Below are 23,068 nucleotides of genomic sequence, written 5' to 3' on the forward strand. Positions count from 1 at the left end.
CGGGTTTGCCCTTTAATTCACGTTTTATTAAATTTGATAGACATCTTAAAAATATGTGTAACAAAATACAACACTCATGACTGACAATAGAAATTCAAGAGTTAATGAAGGCAGTTGGGAAAAATGCTTTTTCCTCAGAAATGCTGAATTGTCACAGATTTTTTTTCTCCAGGGGAGTAGAAGGGAGAAGAATACACTTACAATGCTTCTATTTTTTAGAAGTTTTTGAAGCCCAAGTTAGGCAGATACCCACCTAGCCCATTTTGACATATCATAACCTAATTCAGATTTCAATTCAGAGTAACTTCAAACTCCAAAAAGAACTTCAGTTTATTTTAAAGAAATTCTGAACTGAAACAGGACATCTTGTGTTCTTCAACTTTCTCTCGTGAAAATGTTTGACATAAATTTTAGTCTCTTCCGAAATAATTTCCATTTCAAAAATTTTCAAGTATTAAATGTCATTTCCCATTCAGCATAATTGAAAAACCAGTGTGAACTAGAAGGGTGCCACTTGCAACAGTTCTAAAAACAGGACTGTGAAGACTGACCTAATTATTCAAATGATATGTAGTTGACCCCAGTAGCAACAATTGTAGGAATCCTGTCTAATTATGCATAGACAAAATTTTAAGTGTTTCAAAGCAAAAGTTTACATTATTGAAGTCATAATCACAGAAAAATGCTCCTGAAAATGAGTACAAAATGTACCTGGAACGCTGGAAAACGAGACACATTATGGCTAAATAAACTTCCTGAGGAAATAATTTTGAGTATTCACATGATGTTACCCCTAGGCCACTACCAAATTGGGGGGTGGGGTGTTGCTTTTTATTTGCTGTATAGAGATAATTTGCATTTGAAATGAGGGTAGAATGAAGTCCCCTATCCACAGAATATTTACAGTATGTATACAGGTTGTAAACTTTATTTTAATCTTTACACTGCTTTATTCAATTATGTATTTGTAATTTTATATGTGCAAAATATTTTTTTCCACATGCCCTATATAGTTCAGGAAATCAAATTTAGTCTCAACCACACAGGTATGATCTAGGAAACTATCGCTGTGTAGCTGCTTTTCTTTCTTAACTTCCTGCAACTGACTGACCAGAGAAATTAAAGAACAGACTGTATTTGGTGAATCCTTTAAGTCATAGGAAAAATTCATGAATCCAAAGGACTTGTTGTTACATTTAAACTTCCATTCCAATGAAATGGTGGTAGTGGCAGCAGTGCAAGCATTTTGATGTTGAGTAATTTTGGAATGTTTGGCTTGTATGATTGCTCATTTCAGATTCCTGTCTTCTGGACTACTTTAGCATTCATACAGTCAAGCTACTGCATGTGCAATCAGACTTTGCAGTCACAAATGACACAGGTGCCAATTTGTAGCAATGAAGCATGGGAGTAGGTAGGCTTCAAGTGTCAGTCTTGCATAATTGGTGCTGGTATAGAATTTACAAGCGCAATGCTCTAGTTGAAATTGTGAATTTTAAGTATTTTAAAAACAGTAGACAATTGTGAATGGTTCTTACTCTGTTTAGAGATCAACCATTTTTTCCCCCGATGATTTTAAAAGGCAAAATTAATAGTGACACATTTTCTTCTGTTGGGTAATACGGTTCTAAATTGAAGTCAATTACTTGAAATCCCATCCTTCACTGAAAAGAACAACAATAAGATTAACAGTTATTAATCAAGCTCATACCAAAATTCCCAAGTCCATAAGAACACTTTTATTAGAACCAGACCACTGCTCTTGGCAATCTCTTCTGCAAGCAAGCAGAGCTCTTTGTTTCAGAGAGAGATGCCCACCTTTACCATTGTTTAAGTTTATAAATTTTCTGCTTTAAAAACAAAGCAAAAGATTGTTCAACGGAAATTTGTTTGCCTAATACCTGCCTAATTTGATTCCTATACAATTGGCATACCTGCTTTTCAACTGCTTGTGAATGTCCTTTAAGCACAACTAATCACTGAGTTAATCAAAATTATTTCCAGTTATTTAAAAATGTTACCTGATTCTACATTGCATTCAGAAAACACATTAGCAATCACAGTCACCTTATTAACCATTCTTTAAACACATATTTTGGTAGTTTTATGTCAGGATAAATAATATAAAATTTTGGAGTAACAACATTCAGAGTTCCCAAGGGTACAGTTCTTATGCTATGAAATTCAGTGCCTTCTGTCTCAGTTGGCAGAATCAAAGGCATTCCTAGTTTCATACTGCTCACATTAGATCAATGTGCTCTCACTGACTTCAATGTCCCATTGACTTAAGAGAAACCAGTTGTATTTTGTCATCTCTTTAAAAACATATACATTAATAAGAACTAAAGATGAGTTACCTGAGCACTGAAGCATTTTCCATTCCTGCTGAAGTTGGTCTTTTAATATTTTTATTTTATGTACTTTTTCTTGGGTGGGAGGTACATAAGCTCCAATGTGAGGCACAGAAGCACCTGCTAGTGCTTTGGCTACACTTTGCATTAGATTTACATCTGTGTCCTGTTTAAGAAGAAAATAGAAAATACTCTTTCAATACAAACTTTCTGCATTTCAGTAATACCTGGTAGAGTTTCAAACAAGCTTTTGTAATTAACTTGCTAGTATTAGCAACATGAATGAACAACTTTCAATTTTCAAATAAAGAGGTGTCAAAACAGGTATTTTTTTCTGAAAAAGGTAAATTTATATTAATCACTTTAAAGCTTTTTTTTTTTTCAAATAGAGAAAGAATCTCAGATTTACTTCTGTGACTAGAAAGAAATAATGCTAGATTAAATGTAGAAAATGTTAAAAAGGAAGGAAAGGGAAGAATGGAGCTGCTGCATCATTTACTTTCTATCTGCAGAAAACAGTGATACATTTTGCTTCATTGAGTAATGATTTCTTTTTGAACTCCTGACACAATGACATTCCTAAATCGATGTAATTTGCTCTCAGAAGTTATATTCTGGTGTCCCTCATACATGAAGATTATTAACATTTATTTGGAAGACTGCACTCTATTTTTTTTTTTAAATATAAAAATAATTGTTCAGTTATTCTAAAAAGCCAAGCACTTGCATTAGAATATCTCAGCACATTAATCCTTTTCTGGAGCTACCTGCAGAGCACCAGTGGAAGTGTCTCAGTCAATTCTTAAAGATGTCTGTCTAGCTTTCTATTTATCTCTGAATTTACCCTTCAGTCTATCAACTAGATTTTCTATTGCATACTCCTAATTAGCAATGGGCACATGCACTATTTCAGTATACTTTATATCAAGTTATATTGGCTTAGACAATTTACATATCAACATTGTAAATTAAAACAAATAGCATTTGAGAGGACTACAGAATAAATATGTTAAAATCCACTTAATTGGCAGCTTAATGAATGGTATGTCTTTATTTGGATAGTTACTGAGGAACAGCTTAGAATAAAATTGTGTATGTGAATTATTCACTGTTTCCCAATAAAGAACTAGAAGGCACAAAAGCAACCAGAAATTACTGTTTCACAGGACGCACAGAGAAACTGTGTTACAGTCACAAGATGCTGCATAGACCCAGAGTGTAAATTGAGTTCAAGAGATTAAACAAGTTCATGGAAGACATGCTTACTGGCACTTCACATGCAAAGGGAAGCTAATCTCCAAACTGAGGCAAACTGTCACAACAGTATCTATTGTGTACAGATCTAACCACTATTTCAGGCCTTGCATTCGTGCTTCAGCTTCTCAGTCACACAGGCTGCCTACACCTTGGTGTGTGTCTGTGTCTGCCTTTGGTCTCAAGCCAGAGAGAAACTTGGGCTGTTCATGTAATGAACTCAGAGGTACCAACCAGCCGGTATTTTCGACAGAGCATCTCGAAGCAGTACGCAGCAGCCATGCTGCTGCCTGATTTGGGTTCTGCACTGCGCACTTTGAAGTAGCATGGCTTAGCACCACTTCTTACCTCGATCACTGCAAGAATTCGAGATTCTGCTAGTCCTTGTAGTAAACCAAAAAGAAGAGAAATTCCACTTATTCCAATGCTCCTGTTTGGTCCAACAGCTATTACTATCAAGTTGGGCTGATAACTGTATGCTACAGGAAGAATGAATCCAAGTACAGCAGAAAAGAAGTCACTCCTGTCAGCATCCTTTAACAGCAATGAGAAAGAGTTTAGCACAAATGTAAAGCCCCAAATTCCCAGAGAGGATAAAAAAACATAACATGCACCTCAAAAAGCTTTTTACTGAGCTAGGAAACAGGATACTGATCTATTTTCGCAGCAATCCTTATATTAAACATGCAGCTTTGTTCAATATTGATTATTCATATTTTTCTTAGTGTCTTACATGGTAACTCTGCCTTCTTGACGATAAAATACAGTAGCCACTGGATATTCCCTCCAACCTATGCATTCTAATACACACTAAAGATCTGTTAAGGAGTAGCACCATGGAAAGGCCAAAAAGGGAAGTATTTTCAAAGGTGCAAATTACAGTGAGAGCACTAATTCTCGGTGCCATTTTATTGATTTGTAAATATATTCTAATCTTTCTGTTATAAAAAAGTTTTTATCTTATATTGTTTCCAGAAAGTGAATCTTACCTCTTTCCAGTTCAGAGAAATAAAGTATTTAGAGCCGATCTTTCCAGATTGTTCTTTCTCGCAAACATTTATCACAAGTACTTTTCTGTAATCAAAAGCCACATCTCAGTACTTCACCAACAACTTCCAGTGAGGTAAAAATATCTCCCTTCTTCCACCATTCCTTAAATACTAAGTCATATCTCAAGAGCAAATAACTATTTGCATCATAATGTGCCACCATGTAAACACCAATTAAAATTGAAATCATATCTTTTTCAAGATACTAAAAAATACTTTTAAAAAGTATTAAAGACTCCAAGCAAATCACTGTTAAGAAGAATGGGAATTGGCAAAGAAAGATATAGAGAAGTAAAGATGATTGTCAATAAGGAACTCAGTGCAAGCACACTATGCTCTGAAATTATAGAGCACATATTTTAACATATATGAAGAACCAAGTTATTTTGCTTTTTTGTTCTCAGACCCTAGCTTATGCTAGGTATCAGCACCATAACTGTGTGCTAGGTTTTTGTTGCAAAACTCTCATGTTTTTACTTTCCATCTGATCTCTTTATTTGAGACCAACTGACCTTTTCCGTTTTGTGCTTTTTTTTTGGGTGGAAGTGTTGCTTATTATGTTTTTTCATCTGAAGCAGTGAGTGAAAAGTCTATGAGTGAGACAGACATTGGATTTTTAAAGAAGCAGATGACACAACATCAGAAAATGGAAGTTTAAGGAGTGTGGCTTTGTAGAACATTTGGATACTACCTGTCATGTCCTAATGCTACGCTGGGTCATAATTTAAACTGCTATATGTTAAATGCCTGTTACCATTCCCTCTCATAATCTCCACATTTTCAGAAACCATAGTGCTGAAATAGTAGGACAAAACAAACAACAAACACATAGTTTGCAACATATGCAAACTGTTTATTAGTAAGTTTTGAATATAAATGTACTAAGTTGATTCTGTAGTGTCATACACCCACTTGGTGATGTGTAGATGGCTACACAAGATTTGAGGCATAGAAGAAATGGGTCTGGTTTTATTAGGGCTTCTGTAAATGAGTAAAAAAGTGAATCTAGGTAATTCAGTTAGGACTACTTTATTTTTGATCATGAGAAGGAACAGCAGCAGGCCATGAAATCATTGGAATTTTACTAGATTTATTTTATTTGTGAAAGTTACTTATTTGCTGCATGATTTTATTCCTTCCTTATTTTACTTCTCTTTACAACTACTAGTCACATCCTTGTTCTCTTTTCCTAAACAAGGCATTTTTTAAAAGATAATAAATGAAAAAAAAAAACAAAACATGAGTTACAGCATGATTTATACGGGTATTCCCAGGCAGAAAAACAGACTGATTTAATTTGACGGTACACGTCTACAGGAGTATCTCCAACAGGGACATGATCCACATGTGAAATCAATGTTGCTTAGCTGAAAACTGTCAAGAGTGAACTTCACATTCTCCTTTTTGCAGGATGGATAGAGCTGTATGTTAAACTAAGAGGTTCCCGCACAGAGCTCGACTCCTGATTTAATTAATACAAACTAAGAAAATACTCTTAGAGATATGGTTCATCTTGGAAGGTGTTGGAGTCACTGTCCCTGGGGGTGTTTAAGGAAAGGTTGGATGTGGTGCTTAGGGACATGGTTTAGTGGGTGACATTGGTGGTAGGGGGACGGCTGGGCCAGATGATCTTGCCGGTCTTTTCCAACCTTAATGATTCTATGATTCTATGTGCCTCTTGCAATTACTGCAGGGCTACAGCAGATCCTGATCAATCCTCACGTGTGGTTCACAAGCAGGTAGATTCAGACCACAGTCTGTATATCTGTAATAGCGTATTTCATATTGGTGATTTTAATTTGATCATACACACTTTCATTTCTATCAGTGATTTTAATATCATGTATATTTCTTTCATATCTCAACTTATCATTTTAAATTTCCCTTTTAAATACTTGCTTTCTTTATTACTTTGTACTTTCAATATTACGTTTTCAGTAAAAATCCAAATTGTGATTGATATAGAAGGATTATATTTTAAACCTGCTATTAAAATTCACATGGTGTCATTTAGAGATAGAAGTTTGTCTTAGAGATATATTTTGGGTTGCTTTGTATTTTGTTTCAGGTTAAACTTGAATTAAAATCAGCTCACGACTGATTCCTTAGTGCAGATTTCATCAAACATATGGACACTTATGAACATTTACAGAGCTTATGGGATTTGACTCCTTAAAGTAAAGAGAAACCTTACCCATCTTCTGTGTTCGGTATGATCTGCATGTCTCCAACAAATATGCAAAGCACTCTGTAGAACACAAAGAAAAATGATGTACACATGTATTTACATCTGCAAGTATTTTTTTTTCCCAATTAGTGCAATTTGTTTAAAGAGTTTACATGTAGATTAGACATAAAACAGAATGTACATTGTTTCTGAATTTGGTTCATTAGAAGTAAAAAGAAAACAAATTTATGAGATCAAGGGAACTCCCTCCCACCAGTCCTGTGGGTGGAAAAAAAAAAAAGCCAAAAAAAATGCCCTCAGGGCAAAGAGAGTTGAAATCTGGCAAAGAAAACAAGGCTAGCACAACAGTCATCCTTAAAAATGTTGTGCCTTTGGTAACACAAGAGGTTTTTGCTGGCATATACAACACTGTCTGTACAGCCTATTGAAAATGCTATGCACATGGAGAAGTTATTTGTTTCAAAATTAAGCTTTTCAAAGGCAACTTTCCATATTTCATACACTTTTATCTTATTTTTACACTTTGCCTAAGGGTACCAAATGCAAAAGATTCAAATTCACCTTTGAAATCCAAAATGAACAGAATATCTTAGTGCTACACCAACAGAAACAGAAGCTGTGGGTGAATCTGCAATTCCATTGCATACCTGCAAAATATATTTTTTATCCAGAAATAGTTAATGCTGCAGAAGATCATGTTATTCCTTATTTGTACCAACTGTAATTTTACTTGTTTATATGTATCACTCAAACAAAGCTGCACAAAAGGGATCCCGAGGTTAAGAGGTTGGTAATCCGTTTTCAACAAAGAGGCCACATTTGATCATTATGCCAAGAGCTGTTGTATTATTTCAGAAGCATGGTGCTATGCTGAAAGGCAACTGTAAAAAAAAGCTTTTGCAGGAGAAGGTCGTGTTCACCGTTCCTCTCAATAGTCTGTGGATTGGATACACTCACTTGGCCAGTAGGCAAACTGCACCAGAAAAACAGACAATGAAAAGGAGGCTGTCCCTGAACTCTGACTCCTCCTTTAACCTATGCAAGCTATTCCTTTGTGGAAACACAATGCCAGTATTATGTCATCAACCTTTAAGTGTTCATTTGTGTTCTGTAGTGCTTTGAGCTCTACATGGAAGGTAAGCAAAAAGATAACGCATGCTCTCCCTCTTTGTATCTGTCAACACAAAAAGCTCAGCTTAGCATCTGCAACTCATGACAAGTTCTGTTTCCTTTTACCAGTAAATTTTCGCATCTATTTATAGGCTTTCCTAGAGGTATGTGCAGCTTATAACGTTAGAAATTTGTCCCTGAAATTCACAGTCATGACTAACATGAGCAAGAAGGCTTTTAAGAAAGAGGCCATTCTGACAGGTAAGTCTTCCTCACTGGCTTGACACTTTAAAGAGAGCTTGTCATTCAAAGAAAGACTGATTTATTATAACATAATAAAAATCTTGTATTTTGTTGTGTTTTTTTTTTAAACTTACAGTTTTTCTCTTTGCTTTTCAAAATTGTTATACAAAAATATAAACTTGCAACGTCTAAGCCTGCCTTATCTTCATTCCTGACCTTGCAAGAATTAGAATACTGAATTGGAATTACTCTGTTTAGAATCACAGCACACATTGGTGTTGTAAACCATGCCATTAAAGCGATCAGGGGCAGGAAAACAAAGGACCGAGTAAATTATTGTGTATATATAACAATAAGGGTGTACAGCTTTGCACAGAATGGCATCTTATAATACAGGGTAATGCAGAAGTAAAGTCTCTTCTAAAGACTGAAGGCAAAACTCTGCATTCAGACAGGAAAAAATTTGAGATCTCTTGCTCTGATTTCTTGCTGCTGCTCACTGGTGCTTGATACACAGCCTTCTGCCTCCAGCAGCTGGAAGAGTGAATGTCTGCATCAACTGTGTGTCTGAAAGCGATGAGAAGGTTCTTAAGGCTTCACAAGCTGTGACTGCAGCAAAGCTGGACAATATCTTGGCCCAAAGATAATTAGAACAACGTTTTGGGGTTAACAACTATTCTTAAATGTCTTCTCATGTTGCATACTCACTCTTGTTATCTAGCACAGTCCAGATGAGGTTAGTGGGGTTGTGAATTACATAGTAACTAATATCCAGATGACAGTGTAGAAGCAGGAATCAGAGGAATACGCCCCCTCCTCCAATCCTCATGATTAAAGCACGTTATTCTTACCTCCTTCTTTAGTATTTTATCTAGGATGGCCAACATACTGCCAAGAGAGTGCAAGGTTTTGTCCTCGTTCACAAGGTCTGCATAAAAGTCACTGTAAAATAAATTATATGGAGAAAAACTAGGCTAGGGACAATAATGCTTCTGAAGAGGACACTGTCTAACAGTACTTTGCAGTTACTGCTGACAGGGTACATTTTGTACAGACGCTGCTACACATTCACTCTCAAAGACCTAGCCCTAGCAGGAAGATGACAACACTCTTGCCTGACAATCTCGAGCTCCCTAAACCTGTTTCCATTCTGCACTGGAAAGAAAACAAAAAATGCCTGATGACATATTCATGAAATAGAATTCTGACAGAACTAGACTTACTAAGTTAGAAAGCCAAGCTTCTCAAATCAGACCAGTCTGGTCCGATTTTTTTTTTCAGCTAAAAGTGAACACAGAGCTTTAAGGCATCTTCCCAACAAAATCTCTTTCTAAATGAACACATTTGCACTGTTCTCTCTTGAAATAATTTTCTCTCAAATATTCTGATTAGTTTTATAAAGGACTTTAAGGATATGGTTGATAACAAACACCGATTTCTTCATTTTTCAAAGTAATTCTGGTTATGACTGAATAGACTGAGGCCAGGAAGACCATGGCAGAGACTAAACTAGATGAAAGTCTGTACCAAGACCTCTCATCCTTACAATCATGCTGGGAATTAAATAAATAGGACTAACCTGGCAAGAGATTTCACTTCATTTTTGTCCATTTCCTTCACCACACAAACAGGTGCTGGGAGCAAGTATGATGAAGCTTTTGACTCAGTTGTTGCTGTTCTGATGGGAGGCACTGGAAATAGAATATTTCTCATGTGCAATTCCAGAAATCTTTCTATTTTGACAGCTTCACTGTTGTTAGTTATCTTATCTTCGTGGTCTGTAGAGGGATTGGTATTAGTCGTCTTTGGTAAGTGTGACTTGGTGCTCAAATTATGCAAAAATGATGTGTCTAGAGGGAAAAAAAAAAGAGGGGTTTCACATGTATTTCTTTTGAAGCAGGGTGTTAATATTTACTTACATTTATTTACAAAACAAAGTACACCTATACTCATAGTGTGCGTACTTATTTCCATGCGCTAACTACAATGTTTCCTGCCACAGATGTTATTTTTCAACGATGCTACATTTCTTTTTAATCTAATGACAGGTCGCAAACAATAATAATAAACCTCACCTCCATTTTCTTCTCCACACAGAAAACAGCATACTCAAACAAAGATATTAAAGCACTACTTTTTGGTGTGATGTTTGACAGCTTCATCAGTTAATAAAAGTTTTTTTGTTGTTGTTTTTTTTAGTTTGTTTATTTGTTTTTCAGACCAGTTGAGGGCTTGGCCCTGTATGAAGCCTCACAGTGCTTCACCAATCATTAGACAAATCACTGGTAGTTCAATTCATTTAAACCAGAGGAAATAATCATTTTGGATTTCTGTATGATTTAATTTACCAATCACATTTAATTACCTTCATACATCAACCATTTCCAGTAGGGTTTATGTGCTGCTCTCACATTCTGAATAGATTCAATAGCACTATAAGAGAAACAGGTTTAACAGTATCAGCAGCAATGAAAGTACAGGAAACACAATTTACCTCAATGAAAAACAAAACACATAACTGAAAATGAACAAGCTCTGGTCTGTTCCGAAAACACAGAACAGAAAAATAAAGAGAATGAGAGTCAATAGCCAGATCTCTTGGAAAGATTAGATGCAAGAGTTATAAAAGGAAAGTGAAGAACATGTGCAGCACGTGCCTTTTAAGTAAACACATTTACACACATTGAGTGAAATCCTGACTGCTGCTGGAGGAAGCACAGCTGTCCCTGACTTCAGGAAAAGTAGGATTTTATGTATTTCTCTGCTCTGTCAGAGATTTTATCATCTCATCAGAGATTACAGAATGTACAGATGTAGTTAAATTCACTCAAAAGCTAAACTACCTGTTCAGAGAGATTGAAAGGGGGGCAGAAAACAAGTAGATCACATTCCTTGCTATTCTTGAACTCTTTTTTATTACCACTGTTAGCACTACAGGCAAATGGCCCTTTTATACTACCTGTCATACAAACATCATTCACGTCACGGGAAATCCAGGACAAATTCTGCATACGTGGAGATAATCTGTAAGGTGTTCAGGTGCTGGACTGATATAACGGGTGAATATGTAATTGACTCTGTATTACCTAGGATGATAGCAACCTGATAGATTACAATTGGCAGAGGAGAAAAAAAGAGGTGCTACGAGTTCTATCGGGTGCACTGGGAGCAAAAGAACCATCTCTGTTCCACGGGGGTTTACCAAATCCAGTTCTGCCCACCAGCCCTCGTAACCTATGCTGCTTCCCTGACTGATCTCAATTTTACTTAACATAGTCAAGTAGCGCATGCTGGCTTCTACACACCAAAATGCATGAGTAGCATTACTGCTGAAAAAAGACATGGGACAACTACTGAGGTAGGAGAGAGATTGAAGACAGAACGTGGAGATGTGGAGGAGATGGTACAGACAGGAAGAGAGAAAAACACTGGTTAGATGTAGGACTGATTCAGGCCCAAGGCTTGGAATGCTTCACTAGGTCAGATACACTACTGTTCACAGTTTTACTGTCTCCAAAAATACGTTAGACCCCGAGTTTAAATTATCTTTGTGCAGCTCCACACAGCTGAGTGCTTTAGCAACCCAGGCCTCAATGCTCCGAACTCTAGACACTCAAGGAGTCATCATAAGTGGCTCTGCACAGCATCAGCTCTCACTGATGGCAGAAAGGCCAGCTCCAGCTACTGCAACTAAAGTGGTCCTGGAGTCTGAAGAACTAATCTCTGAAATTACATACTTTCCAAACTACTGGCTGTTACTAACTGGCATTGCCTTGAAACTCGAAATCATTTCAGAAACAGAAGTATGCAAAACTGCATCTTGGATGACTTTTTCAGAAAGCAAGTTATCCAAAGCAGAAAATAATGTATTATAAAGCATCATATAAAACCTTGTGTCAGCAAAGTGTTCAAAGCATGCATATCTTCAGTCTCTTTGATAAACACATGGGCTAGTCTAAAATTATTCACATGCTTACCTTAGGCAAGGGGCCATTTCTCCAGTTACTTGAGGTATAGGATCTCTAAGCAAAGTTTTTACAGTCATGCAGACTGATTCAGACAAGGATTTCAGGTGGTATCCACCCTAGAAAAGAAGTATTTGGTGCCACATAAGGAACAAGTAGTTGTGAAATCTGAAAATCATCACGGGAAATAAACTTTTGAAATATATCTGAATTCACATAAATGGAAGAAGATATGCATCTTCTTGATGATACCTAAGTCACCGTTTTCATACTGAAAATTACTAAGTTAGAGGCTACTTGCTGAACTTCACTGGCATCCCATGACTCAACTCACTTTATTGTGGTTTGTTTCGGAAAACAGATGCCCTGAAAACCCTAAAAATATACTTTCTTACATCCATCTCCATTGCATGCCGCTTTCTACAATTCTTTTGGAAGAGTCCTGAGTAGGTAAGTGCTATCACTGTCCTCTAAAATATCTGCACAAGGGAAATCTCCCACAGCCTGACACTTCTAAGATATGCCTGTCCTGATGATTTGGCAGAAGGTGGAGAAGAACTGAAGATAGATTTAAGACTGCTGAATTAAAGACGATAGACTGCTTCCTGCATACCACCTGCGGAGCCGTCACATCATCTGTATCATGAGGGGATGCTTATCTGCACTTCAGCTAGCAGACAGAAGTATCTATAATAACCTGCTGAAGAAAAGGATGACAGAAGACAGGTCAAGCAAAGCAGAGGTTAATCAATTCCTAAACAATTCAGTCTTGGAGACCTTGTTGGCAGTAATAAATCCACAAAGTTACTTACCTGAAAAGTTAACCATTTTTCTAACATGCAAAAGGGGAGTAGAAATGTAGGTTTCAAAATGAGGAAATTTTTTTTTAAAAGAGAGCTCTTCAAAAAGATCTACCTTTTTGATTAAAAACATCTAGGCAAGTTTAGCAAGAGCTCTGTTTATTTATGTTACAGGTTTTTAAAACTCTTCTGGAGTAAGACAAAATTGCAGAAACATTGGTAATGCAGTTTATTCAGTAAATACATTTTAATGCATTGGGGACTGTCCAGAGCAGCACTCTACAGTCACTGCACACAAGAACTGAACACATCTGTTAAGGATGTGTTTTTGGAAGAATGACCATATGCTCCATTTCAATGTTTTAAGTTAAAAAAAAAAAAAAACACACAGCTCTTAGGCATTAGAAGAAATGTGTTGTCTTAAGGGCATTGTCAAATCTTTGCCATTTTTGTATTCCTGATTCTCAAATAGATATAAAAAGAAGCAATGACTTTGTTAAGTTTCAAGTCTTTACCTCTAGGATGACACACAGTTTTCCACTAGCTAACTGCATCAGGAAATGGGTAAGGTGGGCAAAAACCTCAGGAGTGGCATTCATCTGCCCCTAAATCAAAGAAAATATTTGTAAGAGATGAAACCCTGAATCAAAAACATTGGTGAAAAAAAACAAAACAGACAATCTGAAATACATGAGACTGAGTCAGAATACTGGAACACTCACGTCTGATTGTATTTAACAAAATGCTGAACCAACTGCTTTAAAGAAAGGTACAAAAAATGATGCAGTAATTACGCCTGGATAATTTGTCTTTACAGGTCTCATAGTATTTAATGAGCTGGGGTCAGCTTAAAGACTCATACGTGTATTTTTAGCTTGGTCATAAGTGAATTTCACCTAGCAATCACTGGACATTGAAGCTGCAGGAATATTTTACAAACACCTTTATGACTGACAAGACAAACCACAGCAAGTTACTTACTTCCGGGTCTCCAATTCCTGAATCATATCCAGAGGAGACAAGAACCAGTTCAGGATCAAACTGTAATAAAACAGAGAGTTGCAGCACATTCCTTTGTATTTTGCACTGGATTTCAACCACACCACATTCAGCTATTATTTCAGCCAGACCATAAACACAAATACTCTCCTTGAATTAAAAAGTAACTTTACCCATTTAGACTGTTTTCATTCTTGATGGAAAAGTTGCAGAGCTTTGTACTGAGTATTTCAACACTAACATTTCGTAAACATTATTATGTTGATCAGGACATCATTCATACCAGCAGAAATTACGTGTTAACTGTGCTGCTGGTGAGTACTGCATTTCTACAAGATATTCAACGGTACTTATGAAATAGCCTTTGATTTTGCTATTCAAAAAACAGAGCAGTAAAAAAGTACCTCAAAAGCCATTGGAAGCAACACATGAAAAAATGCAGCAAGATAATCTGAATTTCCCATCCCAACCTGCAAGATGTGAGAAATATAGGTCAGATCTTCCTGTTGGAATAACAGATTTTTCTGAGGTTCTTCATGACTTTAGGGAAAGATAGTATCAAAAGTTAAAGATGAGGCAACCATACGAGACAGTAAAACGAATTCCATGTACTTTAAGCGCATACACATACAGCATTTTTAGTCTTAAGTATGAGCTTCAGTTCTACGCTGAACAAAGATGAACGTAATCATCTTCTGAAACACTTTTTGATTTGATGGCTAGGCAAGATATTGAAGAAAAAAATAATGTTCATGTCTGTCTCTCCCTCATTTAAAAAAAAAAATAAATAATCACATTCTGAGCCATGTTTCTCTGCAGATATTCCACTGACAGAAATGAGGTACACTGTGCTAAGACATCTGCCAACCAAGCGAAGTACTGCACTTCTCAGAAAGTGTTACCTAATGCTTGAGAAATAAAGCTTTGCATTTCCTTTATTGTGCTGTAAGCAACATTTACCTTATTCCAAGGCAAATTTATATTAAAGCCTTTTCCTTTTCCCAAACCTACAGCATTATAATCAGATTCTTTGAGTGATGGCCAGAATTCTTGATGTTCGTAGCGATGCCAGGAAAAATACAAAACACTGAAAGATACAAGAAACAAATCTAACTTCACAAAAAGGTTCCAAGACTGACCTTATGTCCTGAACTTAGCAGACTTACTGAGGGAAAGCATGAAGACAGAATCAGCCTTTGCTCTTTTTTTCTCTAAACAGTCCTGGACTGCAGAAGTTGGTACAGGAGGCCCTATATCAAAATTAACTTAGGACAATTGCTAGAATGTCTTGTATGCACTCCCTTCAGATCAAAGACAGGACATTTTCAGAAGAGCAAACTTGTTTCTAGAACCTAATTCTGTGTTTTTTCAGAAAACAGTACAAAGCTCATCTGTTTTACCCAAATACTTCCTGAATATTTAAACTGAGAAATTCCTGAATAGAAAGAACGGAGATATTACCTAAATACTCCTATGGAGAGATCTTACTACTGGCAAACTAAGATAGCCATATTGCTCATTTTGTGTTTGTTATCCTTTATAGTAGAATAGATTTAAATATTTATTTTTGATAGATTTTTCCTTCTACTTGATAACAAGTGAAAAACAACAGTCACTAAAATAGCAAGAACAATGTTTTGTAAGATTCTAGTTTTAGAAAGATAAGGAATCTTACTCTCTACAGAAGCAAGCAATATTCAACTAGCTAACATAAAGAATAAAATATCCTTCAAACCTTGGATCCTCTTCAAATATATACTGAGTTCCTTGCCCGTGGTGCACATCCCAGTCAACAATGAGGATTCTACAAAGATTAGTAAAATAAAACATTCAGCAGAACCAGAGCACCTAGAACTAAAGGAAATGCAGATGAATAAATACGATTTTATGACTCAAAAGGTATGTGACAACCAGAAACGTCTAGACATTAATCTAAAAAGGTATCATGTCAAATGGTTATCTAAATGCCGTAACTGTGCATGAAAAGCTTCTCCAGGGTCAATGCACCTACCTTTGTATACCGTATTTCAATTTTGCGTATTCTGCTGCAATAGCAACGTTGTTGAATAAACAGAACCCGTTAGCTGCATTTCTCTGACTGTGGTGACCTGGAGGTCTAAACCAAAGTTTTATATCATTACTCACAACAAAGGCAATTTTGGTAAGAAGTGAAGACTTGCTCCTATTTTTTACCTTACTAATGCCATTCCATTGCACACTTTTCCTAACATCACAGAGTCCACTAGTTGCAAAGTTGCTCCCACTGCTAGTCTGGCACAGCGGTAAGTGTTCTGAAAAAGAGAATCTCATAGTTAGCATCAATAATTCATCGGCTTGTTTCAGACTAATCACAAACGACATGCTTTGCACCCCAACAGGAAATAGACGTAAGTCTACCCTATTGAAGTTGCATTCAGTTAGCTAAAAGCAGAATTTTACAACATAAGTTCCAATGTGCTCTCTACTAGGTTTATCTGTGATTGTCGTATCTTTTACAAGGATGTTCTCTCTGGAGGAGGTAAGAAACATGAGATGTATATACTGAACTAACTAGTTCTACTGAATTAACATGGCATCTCTGAAAATAAGGAACAAAATCTTACAGAAGCAAAACAGAAAGGCCTTCCCCTCCATTACCTAGCACAGCATTTAAGAGTGACTGTTATTAAAACGTGATTTGCAGGCCACTAATGGCTTACAATGATGTAGTTAAGTAACAAAAAGAGAAAAAATTTGAGTAGTGTGCTGCTATTCTGCTACAATGCGATTACAGAATAGATGTCAGAACGCTTAACCAGTTTAAATTACAGCATTACACGAAATTGGAAACAAATTATAATAATGTCATAAATACATGCAAATATATTTAGACGGCAAAAAAAACTTATTGCCAATGTTCCCCTACTTAGAAAATTGTCACACAGATGCAACAATACAAATACGTGCAACTCCCAGTAGAGGAAGTAGTTTAATTTACACACCGGATGAAAGAAAAAAGCGTCATAATTCCCAGACACTCTTTTCAGTTCCTCTTCATCCATTGTCTGCGTGCTTTTTGCAACTTCCAAGTGTTCTGAACTGCAGAGGAGAGAGAGAATAACACAACACTTAATTAAGCAAATCGACTTACAGCTTTAAATGCAAAATGTAATGAAAACAGAATATATGTTAAAAGGGGCTTGTCTCTGAGACTTCACACGTCCAATACTCTGGAACACCAGTTGCAGGATACAGCGAAGAGAATTGGGAGCGCTATGAAAGCAAGAGTTCTGGGATGTCATAAGAATATGACAATTATTATTCTCCCTTTTCCAGTGGTAAAAGGGCTTAGTCTTGTTAGCACAAAAAGGCCATTTATTCACTATGCAGTGATCTGTTTTGCAATGCACGCTACATAAAGATACCATCCCAACAAGAACTAAACTGGGTTCTGGCAGTCATCAGCACGTGAATTACGACTCTAGTCCTCCTCTGTTCATGGAAAACAGATTATCTGAATGAATCCCTTATCAGGTGTGTACTAACTCTTTTTTTTCACTAGTTCAAGAGTGCAATAAGTGCTAAGGCACTAGAATCAGCATTCCGCCAACTCTCTGTCACTGCTCTCTTGCTGTTGTGGAGTGAGCTGGAAATGGATGCTGACAACATCGACTCTCCTATGTGTCCTAAGCCAGGATTACAATGACCATAGATGCTTTCCCCTAGGTGGAACACCAAAGCAAGCAGAATTTCACAACAAAGTGAGACAGACACAGTAGTGCTGCCTAATGGAAAGTAAGCTAAACAATGGCTACAAAACAAAGGTATTAACAGGAATAAACCAGTCTGAACCTGAGTGTCTGTATAATTATTAGTTTAACTTTATCATCAGCCTCATACCTGACTGTGAATGCAAACGAAACATTTTTGTAGGAGTTACATACTTGTCTAAACCTGAAAGTGCTTTAAAAAGGAAAGAGGTCTATTATCTTTAGCTTACCTATGGAAACCAAAACAAGACCTTTGTGAGTTTATTTGTCCCATGTAATCTAGAAGAAACAGCTAAACAGGGTACAGTCATCAAGTCTCTTCAGTACCCAATCAGCAGCATATATACTATGAAAATAAATTACATTGGTACACAGCACTAACTGCATTCTAACACGTACATTCTGAGGAAAAATACTGCTGTGGAATCTGAAAATTTAAGCACGACTCAGGATCAAGCTATGGTCCCTGTCACAAGTGTCAGGGCTCCCAAGTGCAACCCTTCCCTCCCTGGGGTTCTGCTGCTGGGTTCAGAACCCGTTTAGAGGTGGTACAGCTGGTGGACTTGAAAGAGCGAGCTAGAAGGAGCCTCCCTTGAGCAAAACTCTCCAAACAACTCTCCAAACCTTCTCCAAACAGCTCTGCTTAGAAGTTTCGGCAAGGGCTTCCCCTCCTTGGGAGCTGCTTTAAGGTAAGGCTCTCACTCTTGGCTACGCTGTAGTTGTGTTGAGTAGTCATATCTGTGACCAGCCATGAACCTCACTGATCTGGACCTGGACCCTGACCTCTGAAGTGACTTCCTAGCTTAACATCAGGCCTGCCATACCACCATGGACTTGTTGAGTAATCTAAACTCTTGGCTGAACCTGGTTACCATCACATCTTTGGGAAAAAGAGGCGGTTATCATCTTTCTAAAGAAAGATCTTTTTTTTTTTTTTTTCACATTGTTCTTAATGTCCTGTTCCAATTTTTATTAGAAGCTTACTTTTAATCCTATATATATAACAGCATTCATTGCTCAAGAATCCAGAGTGAGAATGAGGATTTACTAGAACAGCAGATTCATACTTCACCACCTAAACCATACATATACATATATTGTTTGTACAACTTTAAATCTGACACATTGCCACTGAAATTACTGGAAGTCATTCCGTTTTAGAGCAGACTTCCGTTTTCAAATGGAGCAAAATACGATCTGGAGGTAGACATGACAGATGTTATTTCATTGGATTAATCTGAATGGTGATGAAAATAAATTTCAGACCTGTGAACTAACAGGATCTCCTCTTCAGTTCCTTCTCGGGCAGGCACATGGACACATCTTTCCACAAGATGGTAAAACTGAAGCTGCTCATAGGAGGCTGACAGTCTTTCTGGCACTTCGATATCACAGATAGGACTAGAAATAAGTGATAATCATATTACTAGAGCACCACATCAGCACAGCTTACAAGTATTAATAATAATGCCTAACTCTTAACTTCCCATTGTGAAAAGATTCAATATCTTCACAGGAATGTGTAAGAGTAAAAAAAAAAAAAGTTAAAAAAAAAGAATTCTTTACATATTTTTCAGTTTTGAATTGTGCTAAAAATAATAATATAAAATCTGTAAGCAAAAAGAAGTGTATTGCCCTTATATAAAAAGAATCACAATAGCATTTCTTGCTTCTTCTCTCATCACTTAAAGTAGCATTGGCTACTATAGACACAGGAACAATAAAATGAAAATGTACTGTAGGTTACAGTGAAGGTCAACCAAGGAGAAATAGGTTTGGGAGAGAAGATAACAGCAGACTTCTACTTCAAGCACAATACAGGTACTGGTCTCATTCGTATAAAAATAAGCAAGCAGCACATATACATTTCTAACAGAATTTAATTGAAGAGTTTCAGCTAAGTAGGCATATCTGCATATTTTTCCCTGAATCCAATGATATTTAGCTTTATAAACAATTTAATTAGCTTAAAATACTTTATTTTGGAGACTTTATTTAGGGGTTTGCTCAGATGCTTAAAGCTGAAGACTTGTCTTATTAAGGCTTCCTGGACTGGATGGCTAGAGCTTCTCAAATCCAACTTCAGATTAATATTATGGCTTCTGGATACAAATTAAGAATTTTAAAAAAGTTTTTCTACAAAAGGATAGCCTTTCTGTTTACTAGGAAAACGACAGGATATCTATCTCTAGACTTTCCATAATACGTTTACAAAGAATTCATTCACTTGATATTTCTCTTAGAAGGCCTAATAAGAACCTATTCATAAGAAGGACAGGATGTTATTGACTTACTCATTCCAAAGTAGCTTATGACTGGTCATTTCCTCGTCATAAATCAATGCTGTTCCTGAAGCCATTGCTATAGACAGAACAAAACAAAAATCCCCAGATGCATATTTCAGGCTAGAAACAAATGTATAATAAAACAAGCTTAATATTGTATTAGCTAGTGAGAATGTGTGTACACAGCGTATCTGCTTGTATGAGGATTGTGCACTTTTGACTTTGTAAGTACAAAGTGAAATCAAAGAAAACCCTTTAGGAGGAACCCCGACAAGACTGGTTAGCGAGGCAAGAGTGCAAAAACTGACGGCAGAGATCTGGATGCTGGCCTTGCACAGGCAGGATTCCTGGTTATCTCAACGCTCAAGGCCTCAGCAGAGGTATTTCTGGGGCAGGTGAGGGGTTGCACGAGCTCTCGAAGCCCCTCTAGCCCAGGCTATGGGCCTTTTGAAGGCTGCAGAGGAGCTGAGGTCAGGCCTGTGCATGCCTTCTCCCAGGCATTACATGGGGATAGCCACCTGCCAGAGCTGACATGAAACAAAACAGGCATTCGTGAAAACTTCAGGTATAAAGCCACGGAATAATATGATTACATACACCGCAGATCCCACAATACAGGGATTTATCGTGTTTAAAACTTATTTCTTTCAAAAACAAACAAAAAATATTAGAGGTATTTATTTAAGAAAACAAAACCAGACGCAGAGAAAAAGGACTCAAAACGCAGCACCACCTCACTACAGTCCAGGAGCAGCCGCCGGCTCTGTCAACACAGCACCGCGTGCAAGCTGGGCCCCTCACCGCCTCCCTCCTTCCCTCGCCGCCTCCCTCCTTCCCTCGCCGCCTCCCTCCTTCCCTCCCTGTGGGGAACCCCAGCCACCCCACACGGCCTCCAGCAGCCCCCAGGGCCCTGCAGGCAGCCTCCCGGCCCCCAGGACGGCGGCCCCGGCCTCCCCGCACACACCGCACGCAGCTCCCCGGACACCGCGGCTCCAGCGCCCCGGCAGCTCGGGGCGGGCCGAGGGCAGCCCCCGCCTCGCCGCCGGCCCCCGGAGATGCCGGAAGATTTTCTAAGGAACGCCCCAACCCTGAAGGGAGGGCGCAGGGCGGCGGCCAGGGCTGCTGTGCGGGTACCTTCCTTGGGGGCATGTGGCATCGGAGCGGCTGGCAGCTGAGGGATGGAAGTTTCTCGGCTGAAATTCCTGCTTTTTGTTTTGCTGGCTCTTATGCCGCTGTACGTAGCGTTGGTGTAGAACAGGAGACCTTAAAACACGTATAAAATGACAAATTTGCCCCAAGGCTACTTTACTTTGCAAGCTCCGTAAAGTAGTTCTGACAGTTCGAACAGTACTTTCATGCCAAACATAGTTCAACTACATGTATTATTAAGTTTTAAGTTTAAGTGTTATTACATTAACAAGTATGAGAGCAAATAAACAAACAAAAGCAGGGCTTCCTCTCAAGTAAAGGGGAATAAATATACAAGTAAACCTCGAGCTAACACAATTGTTTCTCTGTTTTTACAGAATAACAAGAGTCTACCCCTCAGTAGTTCAGGCTAGAATCGCAGACTGGCTGAGGCTGTAAGGGACCTCTGAAGATCAGCAATGTTTCTCTAGCACTTTTTAAATGGGTCGCTCACTGCGGGGCCTGCACGTTGCGCTGACGTGAACCTCCATCAGACGCCCTTCTGGAGCAGCTGGAGTGTGTAAGCAGTGACAGAGTTCTTTAAATATTTACCATTTTTCCAGTAGAGACCATCATAGACTCAGCAGGATCAAATGAGCTAAGCTTCTGAATAACCTACATTTTTCAAAACAGTGACTTCATTATACAATATAAATTGAATATAGGCTGTCCCAACTTTTATTCCTCAGTTTCTACTAGTTTTCTAGTTCATGATAGAAAATCATGGAATCACAGAATATCCTGAGTTGGAAGGGACCCACAAGGATCACCAAGTCCAATTCCTGGCTCCACACAGGACCACCCAAAAATCAGACCATGTGTTGAGAGCTTCGTCCAAACATTTCTTGAACTCCAGCAGGGCTGGTGCTGTGACCACTGCCCTGGGGAGCCTGTCCCAGTGCCCGACCACCCTCTGGGTGCAGAACCTTTCCCTAACACCCAGCCTGACCCTCCCCTGTCCCAGCTCCATGCCATTCCCTCGGGTCCTGTCGCTGTCCCCAGGGAGCAAAGCTCAGCGCCTGCCCCTCCGCTGCCCTCGTGAGGGAGCTGCAGGCTGCCATGAGGCCTCCCCTCAGCTTGCTCTGCTCTGGGCCAAACAAACCCAGGGATCTCAGCCACTCCTCATATGTCTTCCCCTCTAGACTCTTCACCATCTTCATAAGCCCTCCTTTGGACACTCACTAAAAGTTTCATGTCCTTCATATACTGTGGTGCTCAGAACTGCACACAGTGCATGAGATAAGGCCACCCAGTGCAGAGCAGAGCAGGACAATCCCTTCCCTCGCTCGGCTGGCAGTGCTGGGCCTGATGCACCCCAGGGTGCGGTTGGCCCTCCTGGCTGCCAGGGCACACTGCTGGCTCATGGCCAACTTGCTGTCAACCAAAACCCTCAGATCCCTTTCTGCAGGGCTGCTTTCCAAGCTCGCGTGCCCCAGTCTGTATATAACATCCAGGGTTGCCCCCCACCCCCTTTCTTTTTTTAATAACCTACATTTTTTGAAACAGTGACTTCATTATACAGTATAAACTGAATGTAGGTTATTTCAACTTTCCTCAGTTTCTACTAGTTTTCTCGTTCATCATAGAAAATGATGGACCAGGTGTCATCAGGAGCATGTATACAAACCTGCACTTACTGGGGACTTATCAAGAACTCTGATCATTACAGAAGGGAGTTTTCAAAAGCTACTGACCATAACTTTACCCATATTCATTTTAAGAGAATACAACCATAACAGATTCTGTATTACTGAAATAGCATCTAGTTTATGTACTGCCAATACCTGTTCTTGTGATAATTACACATATTTACAAAATTAGTCTAAAATTATGTAAAGCTGTGTCCGTCTTCATATGGTCTTTAATATCAGTGTATTGCACCACAAC

The 23,068-nt window shown here is 38.3% G+C and overlaps 1 protein-coding gene across 1 annotated transcript; it reads right to left on the reverse strand.

The window, feature by feature from the left end:
• Positions 1–7: 7 nt before the first annotated feature.
• On the reverse strand, positions 8–21,058 carry HDAC10 (histone deacetylase 10). Its single transcript, XM_035559326.2, has 21 exons — positions 20,958–21,058; positions 20,003–20,069; positions 18,975–19,109; positions 16,941–17,037; positions 16,153–16,250; positions 15,971–16,075; positions 15,695–15,763; positions 14,920–15,046; positions 14,364–14,429; positions 13,942–14,001; positions 13,476–13,565; positions 12,173–12,279; positions 10,561–10,628; positions 9,775–10,045; positions 9,047–9,137; positions 7,404–7,489; positions 6,849–6,902; positions 4,595–4,679; positions 3,954–4,139; positions 2,358–2,517; positions 8–1,664 (listed from the first exon to the last, which is right to left on the reverse strand). The coding sequence occupies exons 2-21, from the start codon at positions 20,065–20,067 to the stop codon at positions 1,639–1,641; spliced, it is 2,046 nt and encodes a 681-aa protein (XP_035415219.1). The 5' UTR covers positions 20,068–20,069; positions 20,958–21,058; the 3' UTR covers positions 8–1,638.
• Positions 21,059–23,068: the final 2,010 nt, after the last annotated feature.

This window comes from Cygnus atratus, chromosome 1 (genome assembly GCF_013377495.2).
Source record: "Cygnus atratus isolate AKBS03 ecotype Queensland, Australia chromosome 1, CAtr_DNAZoo_HiC_assembly, whole genome shotgun sequence".
In the NCBI taxonomy this organism is placed as follows: Eukaryota; Metazoa; Chordata; class Aves; order Anseriformes; family Anatidae; genus Cygnus; species Cygnus atratus.

What these genes read in the sequence shown, in the direction of transcription:
- HDAC10 (XM_035559326.2), bottom strand. Translation starts at nt 20,067, where the DNA reads ATGGCTTCAGGAACAGCATTGATTTATGACGAGGAAATGACCAGTCAT. An exon ending in ATATTTGAAGAGGATCCAAG is followed by an intron (nt 15,047 to 15,694) that starts GTTTGAAGGATA and finishes TGTATCTTTCAG; the next exon opens with TGTTTTGTATTTTTCCTGGC. An exon ending in TGCTTCCAATGGCTTTTGAG is followed by an intron (nt 14,002 to 14,363) that starts GTACTTTTTTAC and finishes GTTTTATTACAG; the next exon opens with TTTGATCCTGAACTGGTTCT.